Source organism: Carlito syrichta, unplaced genomic scaffold (assembly GCF_000164805.1).
Source record: "Carlito syrichta isolate Samal-C Ts95f unplaced genomic scaffold, Tarsius_syrichta-2.0.1 Scaffold301673, whole genome shotgun sequence".
In the NCBI taxonomy this organism is placed as follows: Eukaryota; Metazoa; Chordata; class Mammalia; order Primates; family Tarsiidae; genus Carlito; species Carlito syrichta.
In genome coordinates, this window is record NW_007245769.1 from 164,884 (window position 1) to 186,336 (window position 21,453).

Sequence of the window (21,453 nt, forward strand, 5' to 3'; positions counted from 1 at the left end):
GAAGGATCGCCAGAGCCCAGCAGGTCGAGGCTGCGGTGGCCGGGAGCGGCCACTACACTCTAGTCTGGGCAACAGAGTGAGACTCCAACTCAAAAATAAATAAATAAAATAAATATAGTTGGAATGATGGTGTGTGCCTATAGTCCCAGTTATATAGGTGACTGAGGCAGGAGGATCACTTGAGTCCAAGACTTCGAGGCTGTAATGTGTTATAATCATGTCTGTGAATAACCACTGCAGTCCAGCCTAGACAACATAGCAAGACCCTGTCTCTAAAAACAAACAAACAAAAAAACGCCTTAAAATTATTTCTAAGCAACTATATCCAGTATGTGGTAGGTGCAGGGGAAGATGACTTAAGGAGATGGAATATGAAACAAACAGGAATCCTAAGGCAAATCTGTTGTCATTGATAAAACTTCCCCTGGTGTCTTCTCTCCCCTCTCTCTATATCTTTTCCTTTCACTAGTCCTTTTACAGTTTAGTTGGTGTTCCTAACTCTCCTTCTCTCTTCTGACATTTTTTTTTTCCTGAAGAACTGTGAAATGAACTGTCACACCTGTCATTTCTGCTAGCCCCTATACAGATTTGATTTGGAAGTGAAATTAGATGCAAATTTACCTTTAGGGATCTTTCAATCTTTACACGAGATGAGTGAAATAGATCCACTGGAAATCACCTTCCCTGGGTCTAAATACTCTGGTTGAAATGGGATGCTTCAATGAGGTGTCTTGCTGAGAGGACTTTTTCTGTTGTTAAGCAATTTCTATTTTTGCCAAAAGTTACTTGTCTACGTCTTTCATAAAAGGCGTAACACCCACAGTTTGTGGATCTTCCAGTGAGTGAAACACATTGAAATATTACGGGCTGCTTCTTCAGTTTTATCCCATGTAAGGAAGGAGAATTCACTTTCTAAATTCCTATACGTTTTTCTTTGCTGATGGCAGTTTAATTGGCCTATCTGTCTACTATGTAATTGATTTTCTTCTTCCATTTTTTTTCCCCAAGTATTAAGGGTTTACTATTTGCCAGTGACTTATAGCAAGACCACAGAAAACAAAACAAAACAAAACTAAGATTTACTCCCTGCATTTGACAAACTCACAGACCTATAGGAAAGACCAATATCTAAACCAATAACTGTAATAAAATATAATAACTGCAAAGATAAATGGATTTGGAACTTTTAGAAAAGGCTTCACAGAGGCAATTTTATCAGAAAGGTAACTACCTAAGAAAAGGATTTTTATGGCAGGATAATCAAGTATGTGGGGATTTGTGTAAGAATAATTAGAAATGAGGATGTCTGAAAGGTAAGCTAAGTAATGGTAAACGATGTGAATGACTTTGGAAAAATAGCTCATGCACTCATCATGAGAAGGAGAGGTCATATGTTGTGCTAACTACTGTACTACCCATGCTCAGTTACTGCCTGGAGCATAGCAAGTTTCAATAAAAACTTCTGAAGGAATAAATTAATGAATTAGCAAGTGTAAAAAACAGAAATATAAATTAAATTCTTATGTAACTGAGCTTCACTAGGATAAGAAACATATCTGTCTATGAGCCAAGTATCTAATACTATGCCATAATTATAATAACTCTTCAGTAAACATCTATAAAATGAATGAATAGTTATCTCTGTAATCAGGCTCGTTTAAGTTAAATAGCTCAATAACCAATGACACAGATACAGAAAGTGGTATTTCTAGGTATTTTTCCTGTTATTAGAAGTTTTCAATCTGTAATAAATTGCAGAGTGTGTGTGTGTGTGCGTGTGTGTGTGTGTGTGTGTGTGTGTGTGTGTATAAATATGTGTTTACAGACATGGGATATTTGGTTATTATTTTAGACATTTAAAAACAAACAAAAAATGGAGGGAATAGTATAATGAACCCTATGTACCTATAATGCTCCTCGAACAACTATAATACTTCAAAATTCATATTCATCCATCCTCTCCCCACTTATTTACATTTGGAATATTTTCACACAATAGCATCAGATAGTTGACAATATCACAGCATTAACAATAATTCTTTGATATGTTCAATCAATATCAAAAATATTCTTAATTATCTAAAATATTGATGGTAAAAATAAGGATTCAAAAGGAGTCTATAAATTGAATTAAACTTTCTTTTAATGTATAACTATTTCCCATTCTCCCAGGTTTTTTTTAGATGCAATTACTACCTGAAGAAGCCAAGTTATTCTTACAATAGAATATCCACATTCTGAATTTGAATAACTGAATCCTAAGAATGTTGACGCCTTACCAACCTCCAACGTAGCTAATGAGTTTTTTATTTTTTAAAGTACTGTTACAAACTCTTGAATTTTTATACTTTTCTGGGGTTCAGTCCATTACAGTCATTTTTCTCTCATGCTCAAATTGTCCCTTTTGTTAATGCACATTCCTTGAAGTTTGCTCTCGTACACTTTGGATACTATCTTAAAAGCCTAACATGTTAGCAGCTCATCTTATCAATTTCTTTTATTAGACCTAGAATTAGGCATATCTCAAAGGAGTCTTGGTTTCTTTAATTGGAAAATTTTATTTAGAAGTCATTCTGTGAATTTTAGGATAATCATTACTGCTGGGTTTTAATTGGTTTTCACTCCAGAGGTAGAAATTATATGCTTTTAGAAAGAGAAAGATTAATCAAGCTCTATACAGATTATTTTGAATTTAATATTATAATATTTTTACTTAATTTTGTGTTTCTACATTTGTATATCCTTTCTTTTACTTTAAAATTTTGATTTTTAATGATATTGACATAATTAAGCATTTGAACCCCCACGTATAAGTTTCAAACTAGCAGAATCAACATTATTATAAACAACATGTCTATGAATACTGTTTAAGATTCCTTTGCATTTTTCATGCTTACAATATATTATGCTAAATGCAGAGGTCAAATATTATAACTTAAACCCACAAGTTTATATCTCTATATGCCACAGAGATATAACTTGATATACAATTAGATTGATCCAAGTTTTGTCATTTACTTTTTATTGTTTTAACTGGATATTAACAAGCTTATTATACTATCAGTTTCATACAGAAACTTATTTTCACAGTTCTGATTTTTGTTCTATGAGATGATCCTTTGTGTAATTCTGCTCTCCAGCCATTTGTTTAGTCCTCATTTTTGTTTGTTTGCTTCTTTGTCAAAGCAACCATTCATTCTAGACTGTGGAAAAAATAGAAATCAAATGCCAATAGTTTTTACCATTTCATTCCACATAGACTGCACTAAGTGTTTATAAATGTAGATAAAAACTGCCTTAAAGATAATTAATTGTATTTCCTCCAAGCATTATCATTAAAATGACTGGATATATGGAGATACATTCAGCCATCAAAGAACTAAGTCCTCCAATTTACAGCATAACTAGTGTTAATAAAGATATCTACTTTCATATAAATAATATTTTTAAAAAGAAGTAGTATTTGATACTGTGTATGTACCTTGCATATCATGTGAATAAGAGTCAGGATAAAATCATAAGCCTTAAGCAATGTACTCACACCTCTTAAAGTTTTACAGATTACATAGTCTGGTGAAACATATTAAAAAACCAAAACCAAAACCTTTTTATGGCATGGATGAGATAAAATCCCCATGGATGTGTGGGATTTTTTGTCTTGGAAAAGTTTAATATAAACTTTGAATAAATAAAGGTAAATATGTGGTTGGCCAACGTTAAAAGTTAACACTCCTGTGGTTTAAAAAGAATTTGTTTTGACTTTTGTTTTGTGATTAGATCCATGAGTAAAAGTGTTATATTTTTCAACTTCTCTTAAGAGACCTTTGCATTCTTGAGGTTTAGGTTTTGCTGACCCTCAGGTGAGAATCTACACACATTTGGTTCCAAAGTCTAGGCTCCTGAGCGTAGTAGTGTGACTTTTCCAAAATGGAGAGAGTATGGAGAATTGCCCAATCCTAATGAGAATGCCTAAAGAGTGGAAGATAACCAGTTTGTGTGGGTTCTATAACTAGTACAGACCAACAGAGTCTCCCACAGAGGCAGGAAATCAGTGGATACCTAGGGAATTAGGTCCAGAAACACAGAAACCTCCTGAGCTGCTACAAAAATCCTCTGTCAGTGGGAGGATCTTCATGTGTGGTGAGGATATATTCTTGCCAATTAGAGACACAGAGCTCTATGGAGTCACTGTATCAAAGGTGGAGCCATGGTGTCCACAGAAGATCAGAGACCTTTTTCCTTTGCCTCTGATTAGACTTGATTGCACAAGCCCAGTATTTGTGGTGCTATCCAAATGAAACAAAGAAAAATCACTGAAAGTGACTATTACTGGAATTTTCCCTGTTGGTGAAAAGTGAGAGCTTGCAGTCAATTTAAATTTGACTCATAAAAAAAAAAACTCTGTGTCTATTATTTTGTAAAACATCATGGAGTGATTAATATTTGAAACATGAGCACGTAAATGCATAAATAATGAATTGTATGAAGCATAGTGTTAACACAAACTATGTTTACAGAATTAGCCAGAGGAATTGTAAACGTTTTCACTTAAAGCTGTGTATATACAGGCCTTATTATAAATGGACGGTGATTCATCACCTAAGCAAAGCTCAACCTGTGGTTTCATGAAAATTGATGACCCATATCGAAGTCTATAAGACTCTATCTATTGAAAAAGAGACCAGGGAGAAGAAACTGTTTAAAATGCATAAAAATATTAGTCCTGACTATAAATACTGCAGCAAATTTATGAACTAATGCACAGATGGCAAGGGTATCCGCTATAGGGAATAGGATTTCCAAACATTTTATTCCCAACCCAGCCATTCACCAGTTGAGGTAAAACAAGACTATAAAATTAACTGTCAATAGGAGCACAAGAGCAATTCCCTGTGCTGAGTCTGAACAGCACAGCACATGGATATAATACTTATCTCAGTATGGCAGGACCAAAGTACCTTTCCAAGCTGTCCCTGCCACACTTATTGGATTGAATAATAACAGTCAGAAATGTGGTTCTAAGGAATTTCTTTCTTTTTTTTAAATTTTGCAGAGATTCCTACCTCATCAGAGCCATCTGCACAGTCAAAATCTCCATCACACCAAAACCTTGAAGAAACACAGTCCCCATTGGCACAGAGAAAATCTTTCAATGTACAGGTCTGTGGCTCTGGAGATATAAAAATAGTATAGTGTTATTTTATTATGTTCAGGTGTATTCTAAAATTTATATTAGATACAGCATGAAATAGCACTAAAGAAAAAAAAAAAGGTTAGCCAAACATAACAAATACATTGTTTAGGGAACTGTCTCCCGAAGCAACGATGGTATACAATACAATGCTTTTTTCAAATTTATTTTAAAAGTCATGAATAGAAAGTGGCATTACAGAAACCAGTTGAAAAAAATATAAAAGATAAATGTCCTGCTGCTTAATAAAAATAAAGCAGCAAAGTAAAATAGTACCTTATATATTGTCATATTATAACAATGATCTTTTCTAGTGGGAATTGTAAATCATTTTATGTATTTAAGTATTACATTTTGTGAATCTCTATACTCATGGGACTGTTTATTAACTAGGCAGTGAATCTAGCCTTTGGTTCTTAATTTTTTATTATGTATTCTATTCGAATGACTTTCTAATTATTCAATTTTGTCCCCAAAAACCCAGAGTTCATGGAACAAGAAGAGTACATGGGGATACTACTGAGCATAGTTAGTTCATAAGGGTTGAAGAGTCAGAAAGAGGGTGTTTTCTTTGAAAACTGCTTATTTGTTTATGCCACTGCTTGCTTATGTCCTATATTACCTGTCAATGTAGATGATTTGCTTGTTATTGATTTAATTATGCTGCAGCATACTCCATGTAGGACATAAGCCAAATAGCATGACTTACAACTTGGCTTAATTCCTACATAGAATATGCTTCATCTGAACAAAGAAGTAGGATTTTAGAAATTTGTCCCTGCCAGTAATCAACATGACTGCCAGAGATCATTTCATGTTTAGTTTTTGCTCTCTAAACAGGGCTGATATATTGCATGATGAAAGACCTCTTCTGGTTTTATCTATTCATTAATTGTATTTACAGCTATGTCACACACAATAATATTCTTACCCGGATGAAGAAGAAATAAGTAACAGATTTTAAATTTAAAAACATTCATCGGTGGTCTGGTTTTCTGCATAAAAATTGTGAATAATTCAGAGTGCATTTGGATATTACTCAATTTCTAGTTATAGGCAAGACCTTGATTGTTTGGTATCTTGAAGACTTCTCTATAGAAAGAACCCCTTTGAGAACACTGTAAGAACTATGGGAAGTGTAATATACGCTGGGCTAGGTGGCTTAGCCTGTAATCCCAGCACTCTGGGAGGCCAAGGCGAGAGGATTGCCTAAGCCAGAGGGTTCAAGATCAACCCGGGCAACTTGGCGAGATGTAGTCTCTACAATAAATTAAAAAATTAGCCAGACATGGTAGCACCCGCTTATAGTTTCAGCTACTTGGAAGGCTGAGGTGAAAGAGCCCAGCATGTCAACGCTGGGGTGGCCGTGAGTGTGTCACTACACTCCAGCCTGGGCGGTGGAGTGAGACACCAACTCAAAAAAATAAAATAAAACAAAGTATCAAAAAAGCATACTATTCAACTCTGCTACATAGTTTAAAGTATGACCTTCAATTTATTCACAAGACAAGATGCCGTTCAGTAGAATGGGAAAATGACACTAACTGGATGATCCCCTCATGTTCTTACATTCTTTGTTTTAAACATGACAATGGCAATTTCTTTTTTTGTTGTTGTTCTTATGCAATATTCACAGATTATGTTTTATTCTTAAACATAATTTTATTAATGCTAATATTACTAATTATAAAAATAATAATAATAACCATCAGTTACTGGTTGCTTATTTGTTGTTGGGCACTAGGTGAAGTTAACGCTAAGTTCTTGAATTAACTTCACCAGTGAATTCTGCACCCTTTTTTAGACAAGTGAGTTGAGGTCACTGAGAGGATAAAGAACATACTTCAAATCACTTAGCTTGCAGAAGGGCTAGTACTGAACTTGAACCAAGACAACCTGATACCAGGGTCTGTACATTTTTCTGCTAGGTTATATCATAGCTTCTCATACTACCGAGTAAGTAATAAGTGCTCACATATTACGGAGATTAGTATTAAAGTCTTGAGAAGTCAACTTACTTATCTAAGGCACATGGCTAGCAATATCAATTTTATTTAATAATAACAAGAGAGAATTCATTTGCTCTTATCATCACTTCATACTGAAGCTATTTTGCCCTCCTGGTTGCAGACACATGCAGTTTTATTCATAGAAAAAGGAAATTATAGTGAAATATGTTCAATTTATTTAACAATGGGAAATAGCCAAAATGGTTTTCATTAAAAGAATAAAGAGAGAGTGCATTTACAACATATTGAGCTTAGATGCTTAAAAACAGTAGAAGAAACATTTAATTTCATAGAGTTGGTGGTTGTACAAATGGGATTAATTCTTTCTTTAATGTTCTCATTTGCTTTTATCCTATTTAAAAGCAAGTGTGTTCATCATGTGCTAAACGGCTATGGTTTCACAAGCTTTGACACACTTTGCTGTATGGAAAGTTGAAAGTTGTTGATGCAAGATCAAAGAAAGTGAGAAAATCAGTAGTTCAAGGCATTTCTCCAATAGTTCCACAGAAATTTGTTCAATGGAGATTTTGTTCTATTATCATTAATTATTTTGTTTCAAAATTGGGGTAGAGTGATTGAGTTATTTGTTGGGAAAAGCTTTTTCAGGAAAAATGGAAATTCTGCATGTTCCTATCATGTTTTTTAAAATGCCAGCAAATCTACTTCTGAATAATAATCATGAATTATTTATACATATACAAATACCATCAAGGAATGGGGTAGCTAGTCTATTTCTAGACTTCATCTATATAACTCAGAATCTTTTGCCACTAAATAGCTGAAAAAGAAACTTTCTCCTGGATAAAATGTAATTTAGTTATAAGAAAAGATCCTGAGGGACTTTTTCGTATTGCTTATCTTACCTTTGATCTTTTTTGGAAAAAGTAAAAGACCAATTTTCAGCCTTTGGCATGATAGTTAGCATATTTCTTGTAGGGAAAAAAAATGGACTATACCTGAAAATTAACCCACCTGGAAAAAATATTTGAATGTGACATTTTCCCTAGTATTTCTAAAATGCTGTTTCTACACTAATTTTATCTCTTATTACCTATATCACTGAACTAAGAGTAGATGGGGAATCCTACACACGAACAATTAACCAGGTTTTCCATAAATCTCATCTGCACAGGCCAGATTGGCAATGAAGGAACTTTTGTAGTGCATGCTGTCCATGTTTTGGGAGGATAATTTCAATTCTATAATAAGAATAAAAATAGGGGTATCGTGCAGATTGATCACTTCCTTTAATATCAGTGGAGGCAAAACTATACAGTCACAGAATTGAAAAGAGTTTTGGAAGACATCTTTCACAAAACTGAAGAAACTGAAGTTCAGAGATAAAAGTGATTTTCAAGGCCACAGAATTAATGGCAGAGTAGAAAGATTTTTAGACTCCAGCTTCTCCACTGACTATTTTATCATAAACCTGTGGTGGTAAGTTCAAAAGTTATATGAATGTGGGTGAAAGCAACTGAGGAGAATTTTTAGAATACAATTAGTATAACTGACATTCTATACAAATAATCTTTTATAAATTCAGTGTGAAAGTACTAGAAATTAAAATAAGGCAGAAGCAGCTTGCTTCTCTATGTAAGCCTAAATCTTAAATTACTTGGTATTTTAAAATCTATTGGATTGTTAGGTACTTATTAATAATGAAAATATATCTAGCAATTTGTTTTGCAAATCAGTTACTTAGAAGGCATACATGACATATATATTTTGTTGACAAAGATTGTACAGAAGCTTAGAATTCTCAAGCATTTTGAAAGCTTTTATCAAGATTACAAAATAACTCAAAGGACAATGAACTTTTCTTGTTTTTAAGGGTAGAAACCATTGTTGAATCAAAATGCCCCTGTTGGACACTTAACAAGAAAATGACCAGCAGATGATAATAAAATGACAAAGGACTAATTTATCTCATGTAAATAAAAAAACATAGAAAACATTAAGTTTAAAACATAGTTGGCAGTTAATTGCTCTGCTACTGTTTGAACTCTTCCCATATCTATCACTCGTGTGTTTCCAACATAATGCAATTTCCACATTAGATTTATAAACGAAGTCCAAAAGTGACTGTAAAATATGTTGCGGCTGGTTTTTGACTACAGTTATAAGCTTCATAACACTGTTTCCATCAATGACAGACCATATATACAATGGTGGTCCCATAAAGTTATAATGTCATATTTTAATATACCTTTTCTATGAATAGATATGTTTATATACACAAATGATTGTCATTGTTTTACTATTGCCTACACTATTCGGTATAGTAACATGCTGTACAGACTTGTAGCCTAGGAGCAATAGGCTATACCATATAGCCTGCGTATGTAGTAGGTTATACCACCTGGGTGTGTGTAAGTACATTCTATGATGTTCACAAAACAACAAAATTGCCTAGTGACACAGTTCGGTATGTGACACATGACTAGATTGATTTACTGTCTCTGGTATGTTTCACTACTGAATAACAGATAAAAATAATTGCCTAATGTATATCAAAGTGCATACCATTTGTCAATAATATTTAGTAAATATGAAAACATATACCACTTTCTTAATATATTAGGATATATTAAGGGGTAACCAAAAATAATCAGAATTATCTTTCTGGATGGCAAGCCCCTTATAGTACGGACTTCCTCCACTGGGTAAGTGTTCTAGAAACCCAATGGTATCAGTGTACCAGCTAGTGTGGTTGTGAGAGGCGTCTGCCTTCAGTAAAGTTTTTTTTTTTTTTTGAGATTCTTTCAACGCTTTTACCGATTTCATGATAGGTGATTATGAACACACCATGCTGAGTGTTCAGCAGTTTTTGACGAAAAACAGCAAGATTCCCATGCCCCACTTTTCCTGTTCACCTAATCTTGTCCCAGTGACTTTCTTTCCCCCTGTTGAAAAAAATCTTCAAAGGAAAATGGTTTGCCGATGAGGAAGAGGTGAAACAAAAAAATGGCAGAGCACTAAAAGGCATCAAATTCTATGAGCTAAAAAATGTTTTGAGCAGCAGAAAATTTGTCTCAATAGGTGTACTGCACCAAACAGAGAGTACTTAAAAGGTGACTGAAGTTTAAATGTGCAAAAATAAATATACAGTTAAATAAATAAATAAATTCTGAGTTTTTGGGAGTCCCCCCATATATATACACATAATTTTGATTGGTTATAAAAAATAGAAATATCTTGATAGCATTTTAATAGAGCAACAGCATATTTTCTGTTAGTTTCTATATGACTAATATGTTGGTGCTTCCTATCAATATAATTGCATTCTTTTCTCGTTTTTTATTAACTCGGTTTCTTCTTATGGAGAATTGCTGGCATTTTCAATGTTTAAATCTTCCCGTTTCTTCTGGCCTATTCAAGATAACATCTTCAAATACTACTCAATTTTCTACATCACTTGGTTCTTCTTCTATACTTTTACATGATCAACATGTGAATATACTTTAATACATGTCTTATACTCTGGCACTTCTCTTATGTGTGTAACATAGTGACCTACTCTAAAACTTGTCCCACATATGCCTTCTAATCTTCCATGTCACAACTGTAATATACTTCATTCTTGTTCACTGTCATCCTTTCTCTGCAACTTCATCAATATTGCTTGTCTTAGGCAACAAACTTAGAGTGAATAGAAACTATAAGAGAACCACACACAATAAAGTATTTTATACTGGAATGCTTGATATTGCAACCACTTCTCTTTTTTTTTCTTAAGTGGTCTGTGGCTACAATGATTTATTGCTGAGTTTCCACAGTGACAAGTGAGAGTCTTCTTGCTTTCTTGTACCAAAGGCTGACTGTTAGATGTCAGCATGATGATATTCTTCCACTTAGGAAACCTCAGCACACTCAGAAGCAGGCTAACCTCTTCGTTCTTCTCCTTATTTTATTATTATAGCAATAAGTTATCTTCTTACACAAATTCAATTTCCTGCACGGTGGCTCATGCCTGGAATCCCAGGACTTTGGGAGGCAGAGGTGAAAGGATTGCCTGAGACCAGGAGTTTGGAAGCAGCCTTGGCAACTGGGTGAGACCTCATCTCTAGAATAAATCAAAAACTTAGCTGGGCGTGGTGGCGCATGCCTAGTGGGCCCAGGCTGTGGTGGCAGTGAGTGTGTCACTTGCACTCCAATCTGGGCGACAGAGTGAGAATACTACTCAAAAACAAAACAAAACAAACAAAAAATCAAATTCAACTTCCCCTTGAATAAAAGTTCTGCAAGACATATGAAGGTCCCCAGTGGTTCCTTCTCACTCACCCTATGATACTCTCAATATCCTTCGGTCATAAGGCATTTGCTCTCACGTATCATATTGAGAATTGATGCTAAATTTATCAAAAACAAAGCTAAGCAGCTATTTGTATATTTAAGTACTGTATAAACAGAAAGTATGTACATGATTGTTTCTCTCTTGTGTTCACACTTCTATCCTTACCACTTCACCTCCCAGGATATTTATTTAATTACTTGACATATCTGAGGACTTCTATATAAAAAATTTTAAATCGCTGAATAAAGGAATCTAAAACACTCTAATGACTCTCTGCAATGTCCTTTATCTGTTAATGACTATGATCAGTTAGAAGATTTTTATGTGAATAGAAAGTTAAAAAGGTTTCTATATTCTGAGTTTTCCATAATCATAATGATCCAGAAATTTCACACATTACGTACTTCATTCCCCAAAACAAGTCAGATTAAGTCTTGAAACTTATTCAAAATATTAGTTGATATTTTGCAAGCTGAACATCCAAGTAGTTTATTAAGGCTTCTAATTATATGCTTTAAAATGACATACTCCTATGTAGATTTAATCCCCTGTCTGTCTCTAGGGAAATGAATGCTCTTGCTCCAATGAAATGTCTCTAAGAGTAGACATTATAGTTATGAATCCACATCAAATCGTTTTTTGGAAGTAGCAGAATATAAATATTTAATAAATGGAATTTGATTATCTTATTTTAAACATGCTTCTATTGCTTTCTTTGTTTAAGTGCCAGTAAGAAATACATTCAGAAATTAATGCTAGAATCTACAGATATTGTCACAATCTTACATACTGTTATACTTTTTAGAAAATAAAATTGAAGGATAATTATTGTTGTTATATGTATTACATAAAAATGCAGGAACCAGATGATGATAATAGTGTTAGTCTATTTTCAGAGAAAAGTATCCTGAATACATAAGGTGTTCACTACTCCAGAGAGAATAAATGATATTTCACTGAAAGATGCTCATAGGTAAATTTGTAGTGTAAAAGGATTTGAGTCTGAAATGAAATGAATACCATTCGTTAAAGAATGAGATGTTTTGTACTGTCTCCACATCATTCAGCTCATTGTATGAACTTGCATCAAGTGCCTTCTTCATTGCATACTAATGGGTTGCATTAAACCTCATGATACTCTCATACCAATTCTGAGAACTGTAAGAAAATAACTCCCAGGATGAGCATTTTAATAATTCTACCATTTGAGATTCAGGTCAATGTACTCCGAATATTCCTGTCCAAATGTGAATACATGTATAAAAATGTGAGCTGCAGGACAGATAGGTTCAAATTTATACCTTAACTGAACTAAAAATTGCCATCCCATTTATTGAATAGGCTGCCAAACTTGCAATGTTATTAGGCAAGAGTTACTTACTACAGTTTTCTTCATCTGAATTATCACTGCAGTCATTTTGGCTATCACATCGCCAGTGATCTGGAATACAGTTGTTGTTTTTACATTGGAATTCATGAGGTCCACACGTCTTTTTATCTGTAATGGAAAGAACCAGTGTGTATCACTGAATTCCATGGAAACGTCCCTCACGATATCCTGACTGACATGTCAAATCCATGTCACATAACATTTCCTCAGACCTTAATCCAGTTACTAACTAGGAAGCAACTCTAAGAAAAATTTAAGACAAATGCTGAATAAAATTCTTCTTTTTGTCTTGTCTTATGTTGTTATTGGTCATGTTTTTATTACAAGTTAATTGCAAAGCAATTGATTGGACCACCCAAACAAAATCACACAAATCAATTTTAAAACAAAGCAAAACAAAAGATCAAACATAATCCAGACTATCCTTACCCCTAGTACACTTCTTCATTTACCCACTCTTTATTTCTGCTATTAGGCGACAAATAAAATAGTGATTAATTAGATTTCGAGGTTTTCATCTTGTCTTCCTCTCTAAGGAGTTCTTAATCATATTTTAAGTACTCTTTGTAAATCCTGGCTATTTTGCAGTTTGTGTCCACACATAAACTTATAGATTACAATAATGCATTACATGTGAGCAGAGTTTGAACATCAATAATGTGCCATCTCACATAAACTTTTAAACACTCCTATTGAGTACAAGAAGTATTAACTAGCCTTGTTATATAGTTAATAAAACAAACTATTTGAAATTTAGGAACTTGACAAGTTTTCATTACCATTAAATGGCACAGTCAGTATTTTTAAAAGTGTGCTTTTACTCCTAATTTAGCACTTTTCACAATAAATCTAACTTATGCCCATATGACTCAGAATCAGAATGCACATAATAAGAATTTGTTCAAAGTTTAAATTACATATTTTTAAATTTGCCTAAGAGCATTATCTAACATATAGTCAAAAGCAGTGCTTGTTAAACTTTGACGTGCATACATATAAATCACTTGGGAATTTTGCTATAATGGAGATGGTGATTCATTAAGTCTGGATTTCTAACCAACTTGCTGCTGATAACATTGCTCTTTGTCTATGAGAAGCAGGGGTATGATAAAGATATTATTAATTCAATAATATAAAAATAATAAAATTAAAAACATCAATGCACAATTTAGAATATATATTCCCTTCATATACTTAGACCAACTCCTTCTCAATCATATTGAATATGGACAGTGAAGTGCCTAAAGTCTCGGACTAGTAAAACTGAAGGAGAGAATAAGATATTGGCTGGTAGTTGTTATTCTCCTTAAAAATGCATCTTATAAGATTCTGGCTCATAAAAATTAAGAAAGCAAAAGGGACTTAGGTATAATTATGAAAAATAATGAACATCAGTTGAGAAACCAGCCCAATTTTTGGCTAAGCATTTTCATAAACATGATCACAATCAACTCTTAAAATAGACATAGGAAATATTATTACATTTAAATAAATATTATTACATTTAAGTAAATGAAGACAAACCTCAAATAGTGTAAGTAATGTCTCCAGTTATACAAAAATGCTAAATGGCAGAGTAGTAATTTGTATCCAGCTCCAACAACATTTCCCTAAAGAAATTCTATGATAGACTACAAATATTTTCTACTAAAAAAAAAAAGTCTTGCCTGTATTTCCTTTTCTTCCTTTTTTTATGCCTGCTTGTTTGTCTGCTTGCTAATAATTACTCAGAACTTAGTCTATATTACTATGTTGTTTGCCATGTTTTGCATTTTATAATAATCTTCTTTGCCTTTATTATATCTTACTTTAGATTTTAAAATTGGCTTAAAATATGCAAATGTTCTAATGTAGCTTTCTGCATACATCAGTTAACTGGGAAATTTGTTTAGAGGAATGATGACTGAAAATATGGGGCTTAGTACTGAACTATTTGAATAGTTATTTCATTTAGTACTGAACTATTTGAATAGTTATTTCAATATTTCAAATTAAACAAACTTCTCTGAAACTACTTCTCTATGTATAAACACTGGTTTTGTTTACTCCTTGCCATGTGTAGCTTGTATTATTTTTAGATAATGTTTTAAAATTTTAGCATATAATAATGTGTTACAGATCAGACTTCATTAATCAAATAGACCATGTGACATAGTATTACAACACTGAATCCGAGTACAGCGTTTCTTCCTGACTGTCAAAAATTAACAATTGATATTGAGTATTAATTTAATAGGTGAATTTAATGTTTTATTCTAAATCCTTTTTGTACGTTTTTTCTATATTTAAAATTTGTATCATAGTTTGCATTAAGAGATCTACACTTATTTTTTAACAAAAACAAGTTAGAGTTCATTGCTAAGAATTCCTTTTGGGGCCTGCAGAATTTATAATGGGGAGGGTTAATTGTCTTATGTGAGATTATAGAGATTTTGTTTCCAAGTTATTTAAATTTTTATCCATGACATTTCTTGTAAAAAGCACAAATAAAATCTGTACAGCCTTATTCTGCATTTAAAATTTCCCTTGAGAAGATGTATATATGTACATTTTATAGGAGAAACTAAATGAGTACAATCTAAAACAATGATTTGCAAATGAGCTACACATTAAAATCACCTGAAAAATTTTGAAAATCCTTTTGCCCAGACCATATTCCACATCAATGAAATCAGACTTTCCGAGTAGGACCCAGACATGTATTAAATTTATTAAAGCAGCCTGGTGACTCCAATGAGCAGACAAGATTGAAAAATCACTGACCAAAAAAAAAAAAAACTGATTATAGACCAGAACATGCATATTTCCTCATTGTAGTACTCTAGTGTAATTAATATAAAATGCTCACAATGTGTAATGCTTTATGCTAATCATATTGTTAAATAGCATTATTCCATTTTCAGTAGTATAAATATGGATAAAACAAATGAAGTGTTCAAAAACTTGCTTTCTTTGTTTAATGTTTTCACATGAATTGCAGATACTTATACAAAGTTGATTCTCTCAGAAAGGTGGGAGGAGGGACCTCCAAGGTGAAGAATGCATGCAGTATATAATGTAGTGCTTTTGGCATTTTTATATGCATGGGATATTCCTGAATAGAATCTTGTGACTATGATGTCTCTAGTAACAAGAACTGTAGAAGTGCACTGGGAGACAATAGTAGGAGAAAGATTTAAGTTTCTCTTTGGACTCAAACGAATTTACTAGCTACTGGAAATAATAAATACATTTAGAAATATATTTAGGATATAAAGTATCTATATAAATTTAATTGTTTTTCTATATACTAACAATAAACAAAAATGAAACTATAAAAGAAAAAAAATTACAATGGTATCAACAAAACAACACATACCTAGGAATAGATCTAGTGAAATTTATGAAAGATCTTAACACTGAAAGTTATAAAATAAAGCTGAGAAAAATTGAATAATGACTAAGAAATTCAGAAATTTGTCATACTCGTAGTATAGAAAACTCAAAATTGCTAAAATGCTCATCTTTTCTAAATAAGCAAGTAGAATACATCAATCGCTGTGAAAACTCTATCAAGTTATTTTGCAATAAATAAATAAGATTATTCAAAAACTATGTGGAAATGCAATTAATGTAGAATAATCAACCAACATTTAAAAATAAAGCCAAAGTATTTACAGAACCTAATTGGAAGAGTTATTATAAAACTACTGCAATCAAGAGAATTTAGTATTGGACACAATTACTCCAGAAGTATAAGCATATACATATGGCCAATAGAGTTTTAACAAACGCCTCTAGTTTATTTTATAGGGGAAGGAAAATCTCTTTTAACAGATCTTGCTAAAACAAATGGTTATCCAAATAAAAAAATATAAATCTCAATCCCATCTTACTCATACATAAAAAATAAGTCAGGATGATTATATACCTAATATAAAACTTGTAGACTATGTAGCATGTTTTCATAGCCATAGAGTAGGCAAGAATTATTGGAACAGATCTCAAAGAAGAAGCATTAACAATACAAAAATTGTACTTCAATAAAATTACAATGTTTGCTCTTTAAAGGGCACAATTAAGAAACTGAATAAATAAGTAATACATAAAGAAAAAAACAGATTTATAGCATACACATTTTGGAAAGGACTTGGATCCAGAATATATAAAAATTCTTACATAGCCTACATATTTGTATGTAAAATACCTGAATTAAAACATCACAAAAGAAGATATTTGAGTATCAAATAAAGTCTCTCAAAATCATTAGTTGCCAAGGTAATGCAAACAAAAGCTACAATTAGATAATAGTACATACCTACTGGAATTAATCAAATCAAAACACCCACAATAAATTATCTTGAGAATATAAAGCACCTAGATTCTTTGTTATTTCAACATATACCAACCATGACACATAGCAGTTTACAGGCAGGTATTCCTCCAAAACTAGGTAAATATTTACAAAAATAATTTGTATTAGAATGATTATAGCAGCCTTATTCATAATAATCAACTACTAAAATAACCCAAGTTTAAATATATGCAAACCACTGAATATTACTTATGTATTAGAAAACTAATTTCTCGACCGGGCACGGTGACCCACGCCTTTAATCCCAGCACCCTGAGAGGCCAAGGTGAGAGGATTGCCTGAGCCCGGGGGTTGGAGACCAGCCTGAGCAACAAGGTGAGACCTTGCCTCTACAATAAGTAAAATAATTAGCTGGTCGTGGTGGCGTATACCTGTAGTTCCAGCTACTTGGAAGGCTGAGGCAGAAGGATCGCCTGCGCCCAGCAGGTTGAGGCTGCGGTGGCTGTGAGCATGCCACTGCACTCCAATCTGGGTGACAGAGTGAGACTCTGACTCAAAAAACAAACAAGCAAACAAAAACATTTAATTCTAACACACAATACTTCAAAATATTTTAATAGCATTATGCAAATAAAAATGCCACAAGCAAAAGAATGCTTACCATATGAATGAATATACATGAACTTATCTGTGCTCTGAAACTCAATCTCTTAAATAATAATAAAAGAGGAGTAGGTTATTGTGAAGGCCAAATGAAAAACACTATACAAAGGTATTAAATAGAGTATGTTGTACATATGTCTTCAACCATGGTAGCTGAATTCGATTTTGAACACTTAAATACATTATGTAATTTGGACTTCAGATTTTTGTCCTATGTTATGATATTAATAAATTATTCAGATTATCTAATAAGAAAAGATACTGGTATTTTTATTTTTTTTTCTCTAGAGAAGAAAAATAATAGTTGACATTTTGCTGATGCCAGAATAATATTAAAGAATATTTAAAATATCCTAATGGTCACCAGTAATAACTTCTTTTTAATCCAATAACAGTCTTTCTTAAACACATTCTATTCCTTACTGCAAGAGATTAGATTGACATACAACTGTGCTACACATTTGTGGTCTTGGTTTGCTCATGGACAATAACTTGCCTTCTATTTCAGGAGTGATGACTTAAGTACTAATGAGAGTACTGGATTTTCTAAGCCATAAAATGCATTTATCTCATCCCCATTATTGTCGGATGTCTTTCTGACACAAAAGTTCAGTTGCCTTATTCTCCCTAAAAAGCATACTTGTAAAAGGTTAAGGTGACACTCAAATAAACAAGTATTATCATATATATTACAAGTACAATATATGTGACAATACATGTGTCAGAATAAAGAATACAAACTACAGTGTTGTCCAAAATCCCATCTTCTTTAGAAGTGCCAAAGGTTTTGTGAACTAAAGAATGCTTTCATGTTTTCTATGTCACTTTTTTCTCCTGAAAGCATTATAAATAAACATTTGCCACAAAATTGTTTCCAGTAATATTTGGCAGTTAACCTGTGTTATATATAGGCCTTTCATATATACTTTTAAAAAAAAAAACACATATGATCTTGCTCTGTCACTCAGGCTAGAGTGCAGTAGCAAGATCATAGCTCACTGTAGCCTCAAACTACTGAGATCAAGTGACACTCTCACCTCAACCTCCTGAGTAGCTGGGATTGTACTTGTCTAATTTTTTTGTTGGTGGTGACACCGGGTGTCACCATGTTGCCCAGGCTGGACTTTTTTTCTTATTAGTTTTGTAGTATAGGTTACAACAAATACATTATCTTGTTGGGAAAACCTTCAATTCTTCGATAAATATGTAAAATGATGCTTGTTTTATGTATATGTAGAAATTTTTGTATATTAAATATTCCACAAAATTAATATTTAATGAATCAATAAATATATAATCAAATTTATATTACATGCTGTTTTACTAATAACATTTTAGTTGTTTAGAAAATAAAATGCCACTTGTAAGTTGGCTCTGTGTTTTATTCAGTTGACCAAAAAATGGCTGGGAAAATTTACATCTTGAGGTTATAGAACTCAGTTATTAGTTTGAAAATACAATAAAACAACTTTAGAGTAAAGTTAAGAAAAGGACTTTAACTTGGGGCTTAAGAAATGCTGGGAATATAGGAGTTTTGTTGTTCTTGCTAATATTTTTGTAGTTACCACTTTTCATCTTCTAAATCAGGAAACATAATGATTTCAAATAGTTGGGTAACATGCAACAACTTTTGTTGCAAAACAAAACAAAAAATCCACAAAACAGTAGTGATAGAAATTCTGAGACAAAAAGGACTGTGAGAACAATGAAGCTGAGCTACAATCATGGCATCTTCTTGTTTCCTTGATTTACATTTTATAACATTACGGAGTCAAAAGGATGGAGTTAGAGATGAAGAACTTTCTTTTATAGAAAACCTCATCTTCTCTTGGCATCAGCATAACCATCTATTAACTACAAAAACATGACCTCTTTACAGAGAAGTCATTATTTTTTCTTTTTAAATCAACCTTATACTATTCTATTCTCTCATTCTAAATTTCCCTCAACATCTCTGTGCGCATTTCATGGAAATATATAACAATATATGCTGTTTTACAAATATTCTAAACCTCCTTGACTGGCTATGAGTGTCTCAATGTGGTGATAGATGTGAGGAGAACACATCTTTCTTTCTTATTTTCCGTAGCAGATAGGATTTACTGGCGCATACTTTTCTGGTGGACATGCACATAGTAGACATATAACATTTTATTGTTTACATCAGCTTTCATGGTTTCTGTTTTGTTTATTGAAATTACTATTCTCATACCTGCTGAAGCTATTAATCTTGGATCCCTGCTTCCACTGCCACAAGGAAGGACCACGTGCCCAAGATTGGCCTACTGCCCCAGCGCATAGTCAATCCACGGTAATCATGTTATTCATGTTTTCTTTTTGTTTGTTTTTAAGATTTTACAGTTTAAATATGACAGCTCATTATGCTTTTGCACTAAAGAGGTGTGGAGGAGGCAGTACAGAATCGTATGGTGGCTAGGCAAGGTCCTCTGGAATTTATATTTCTATCATTCTGCTCTACCATCCTAACTAATAGCTTACATTGTTTTTCAGTCATTCATGTACTAAGAATGGCTGCCAGAGTTTAAGCCAAACATTGCAGGCATAGGAAAAGGTGCAGAATGGCAAAGAAAGAAACCTTTCTATTATGAGAAAACTACTTTGAACAATCTTCTAGCAAGTTCCATATAACACTTTACTTACATCTCATCAGTCACAGGGTGACACTTGGCTACAAAAGGAGCTGGAAAAATGTGATGACTTCTTCTGGATAGAATATGTCAAGCTAAGATGTGGAGTTCTGTTTCTAAAGAGGACTTTAAAAAATGGATATAGGAATAGGCAATTAGAAGCATCTGTCAATAACTTAGCAAGGCCAATTAAAGCCATTTGATGTAATTTCTGTGGATTCTGAGAAAGTGTTTCTCTCCCATTGAGACTGCTAATATTATAACCTCAGGTTTCCACAGGTCATTTCCAAAACCATGTAGAAATCGTCTATCTCAGAAGACAACAATAGAGTAAGAAATAATTTATAAGTGGAGAAAAATGAGATAGGTCCCTAATGGCTGTATGTAAACACTTGGATCCAAATTGTGCCTGGAATCGAGGCAGAATATTTATTTGACCACTAGTTTGTGTTGAATTTCTGTCATTTACAGACAAGTCCTGACTAATGGAAACACCATACTATTTTTATTACTTAAAATATTATAGACTTCTCCTATTAATATTCTTTTTTTTTTTCATTAATCAGTATTTTTTATTATGACTTTGTGGGGTACAGTTAAGGGTTAGGTGTACAATTACGTTTCATTCAGGCACCCTGTTGATAAGAGGTGTTTTCCCATCCCCCGACAGATATTTGCTACTGTTAATCCCATCCCCCTCCCCCCCATAGTTTCCCAGTACCATCAGTCATTTTCTTATAGCATTGCATTAAAAAGACATTCGAGCAGCCAACAATCACATGAAGAAATGCTCAAACTCACTAATCATCAGGGAGATGCAAATCAAAACCACACTGAGATACCACCTAACTCCAGTCAGAATGGCAATTATCAACAACTCAAAAAATAACAGCTGCTGGAGAGGGTGTGGTGAAAAGGGAACACTTCTACACTGTTGGTGGGAGTGTAAACTAGTGCAACCTCT

The 21,453-nt window shown here is 33.1% G+C and overlaps 1 protein-coding gene across 1 annotated transcript in view; it reads right to left on the bottom strand.

Moving 5' to 3' along the window:
* LRP1B (LDL receptor related protein 1B) overlaps positions 1–21,453 on the bottom strand; it is a 1,912,798-nt gene that overhangs the window by 143,347 nt on the left and 1,747,998 nt on the right. The window contains exons 67-68 of the mRNA XM_008055101.2: positions 12,876–12,992; positions 5,064–5,170 (exon numbers count right to left, since the gene is read on the bottom strand). Of these exons, the coding sequence (XP_008053292.1) occupies positions 5,064–5,170; positions 12,876–12,992 (224 nt within the window). The remainder of the gene's footprint in view (positions 1–5,063; positions 5,171–12,875; positions 12,993–21,453) is intronic.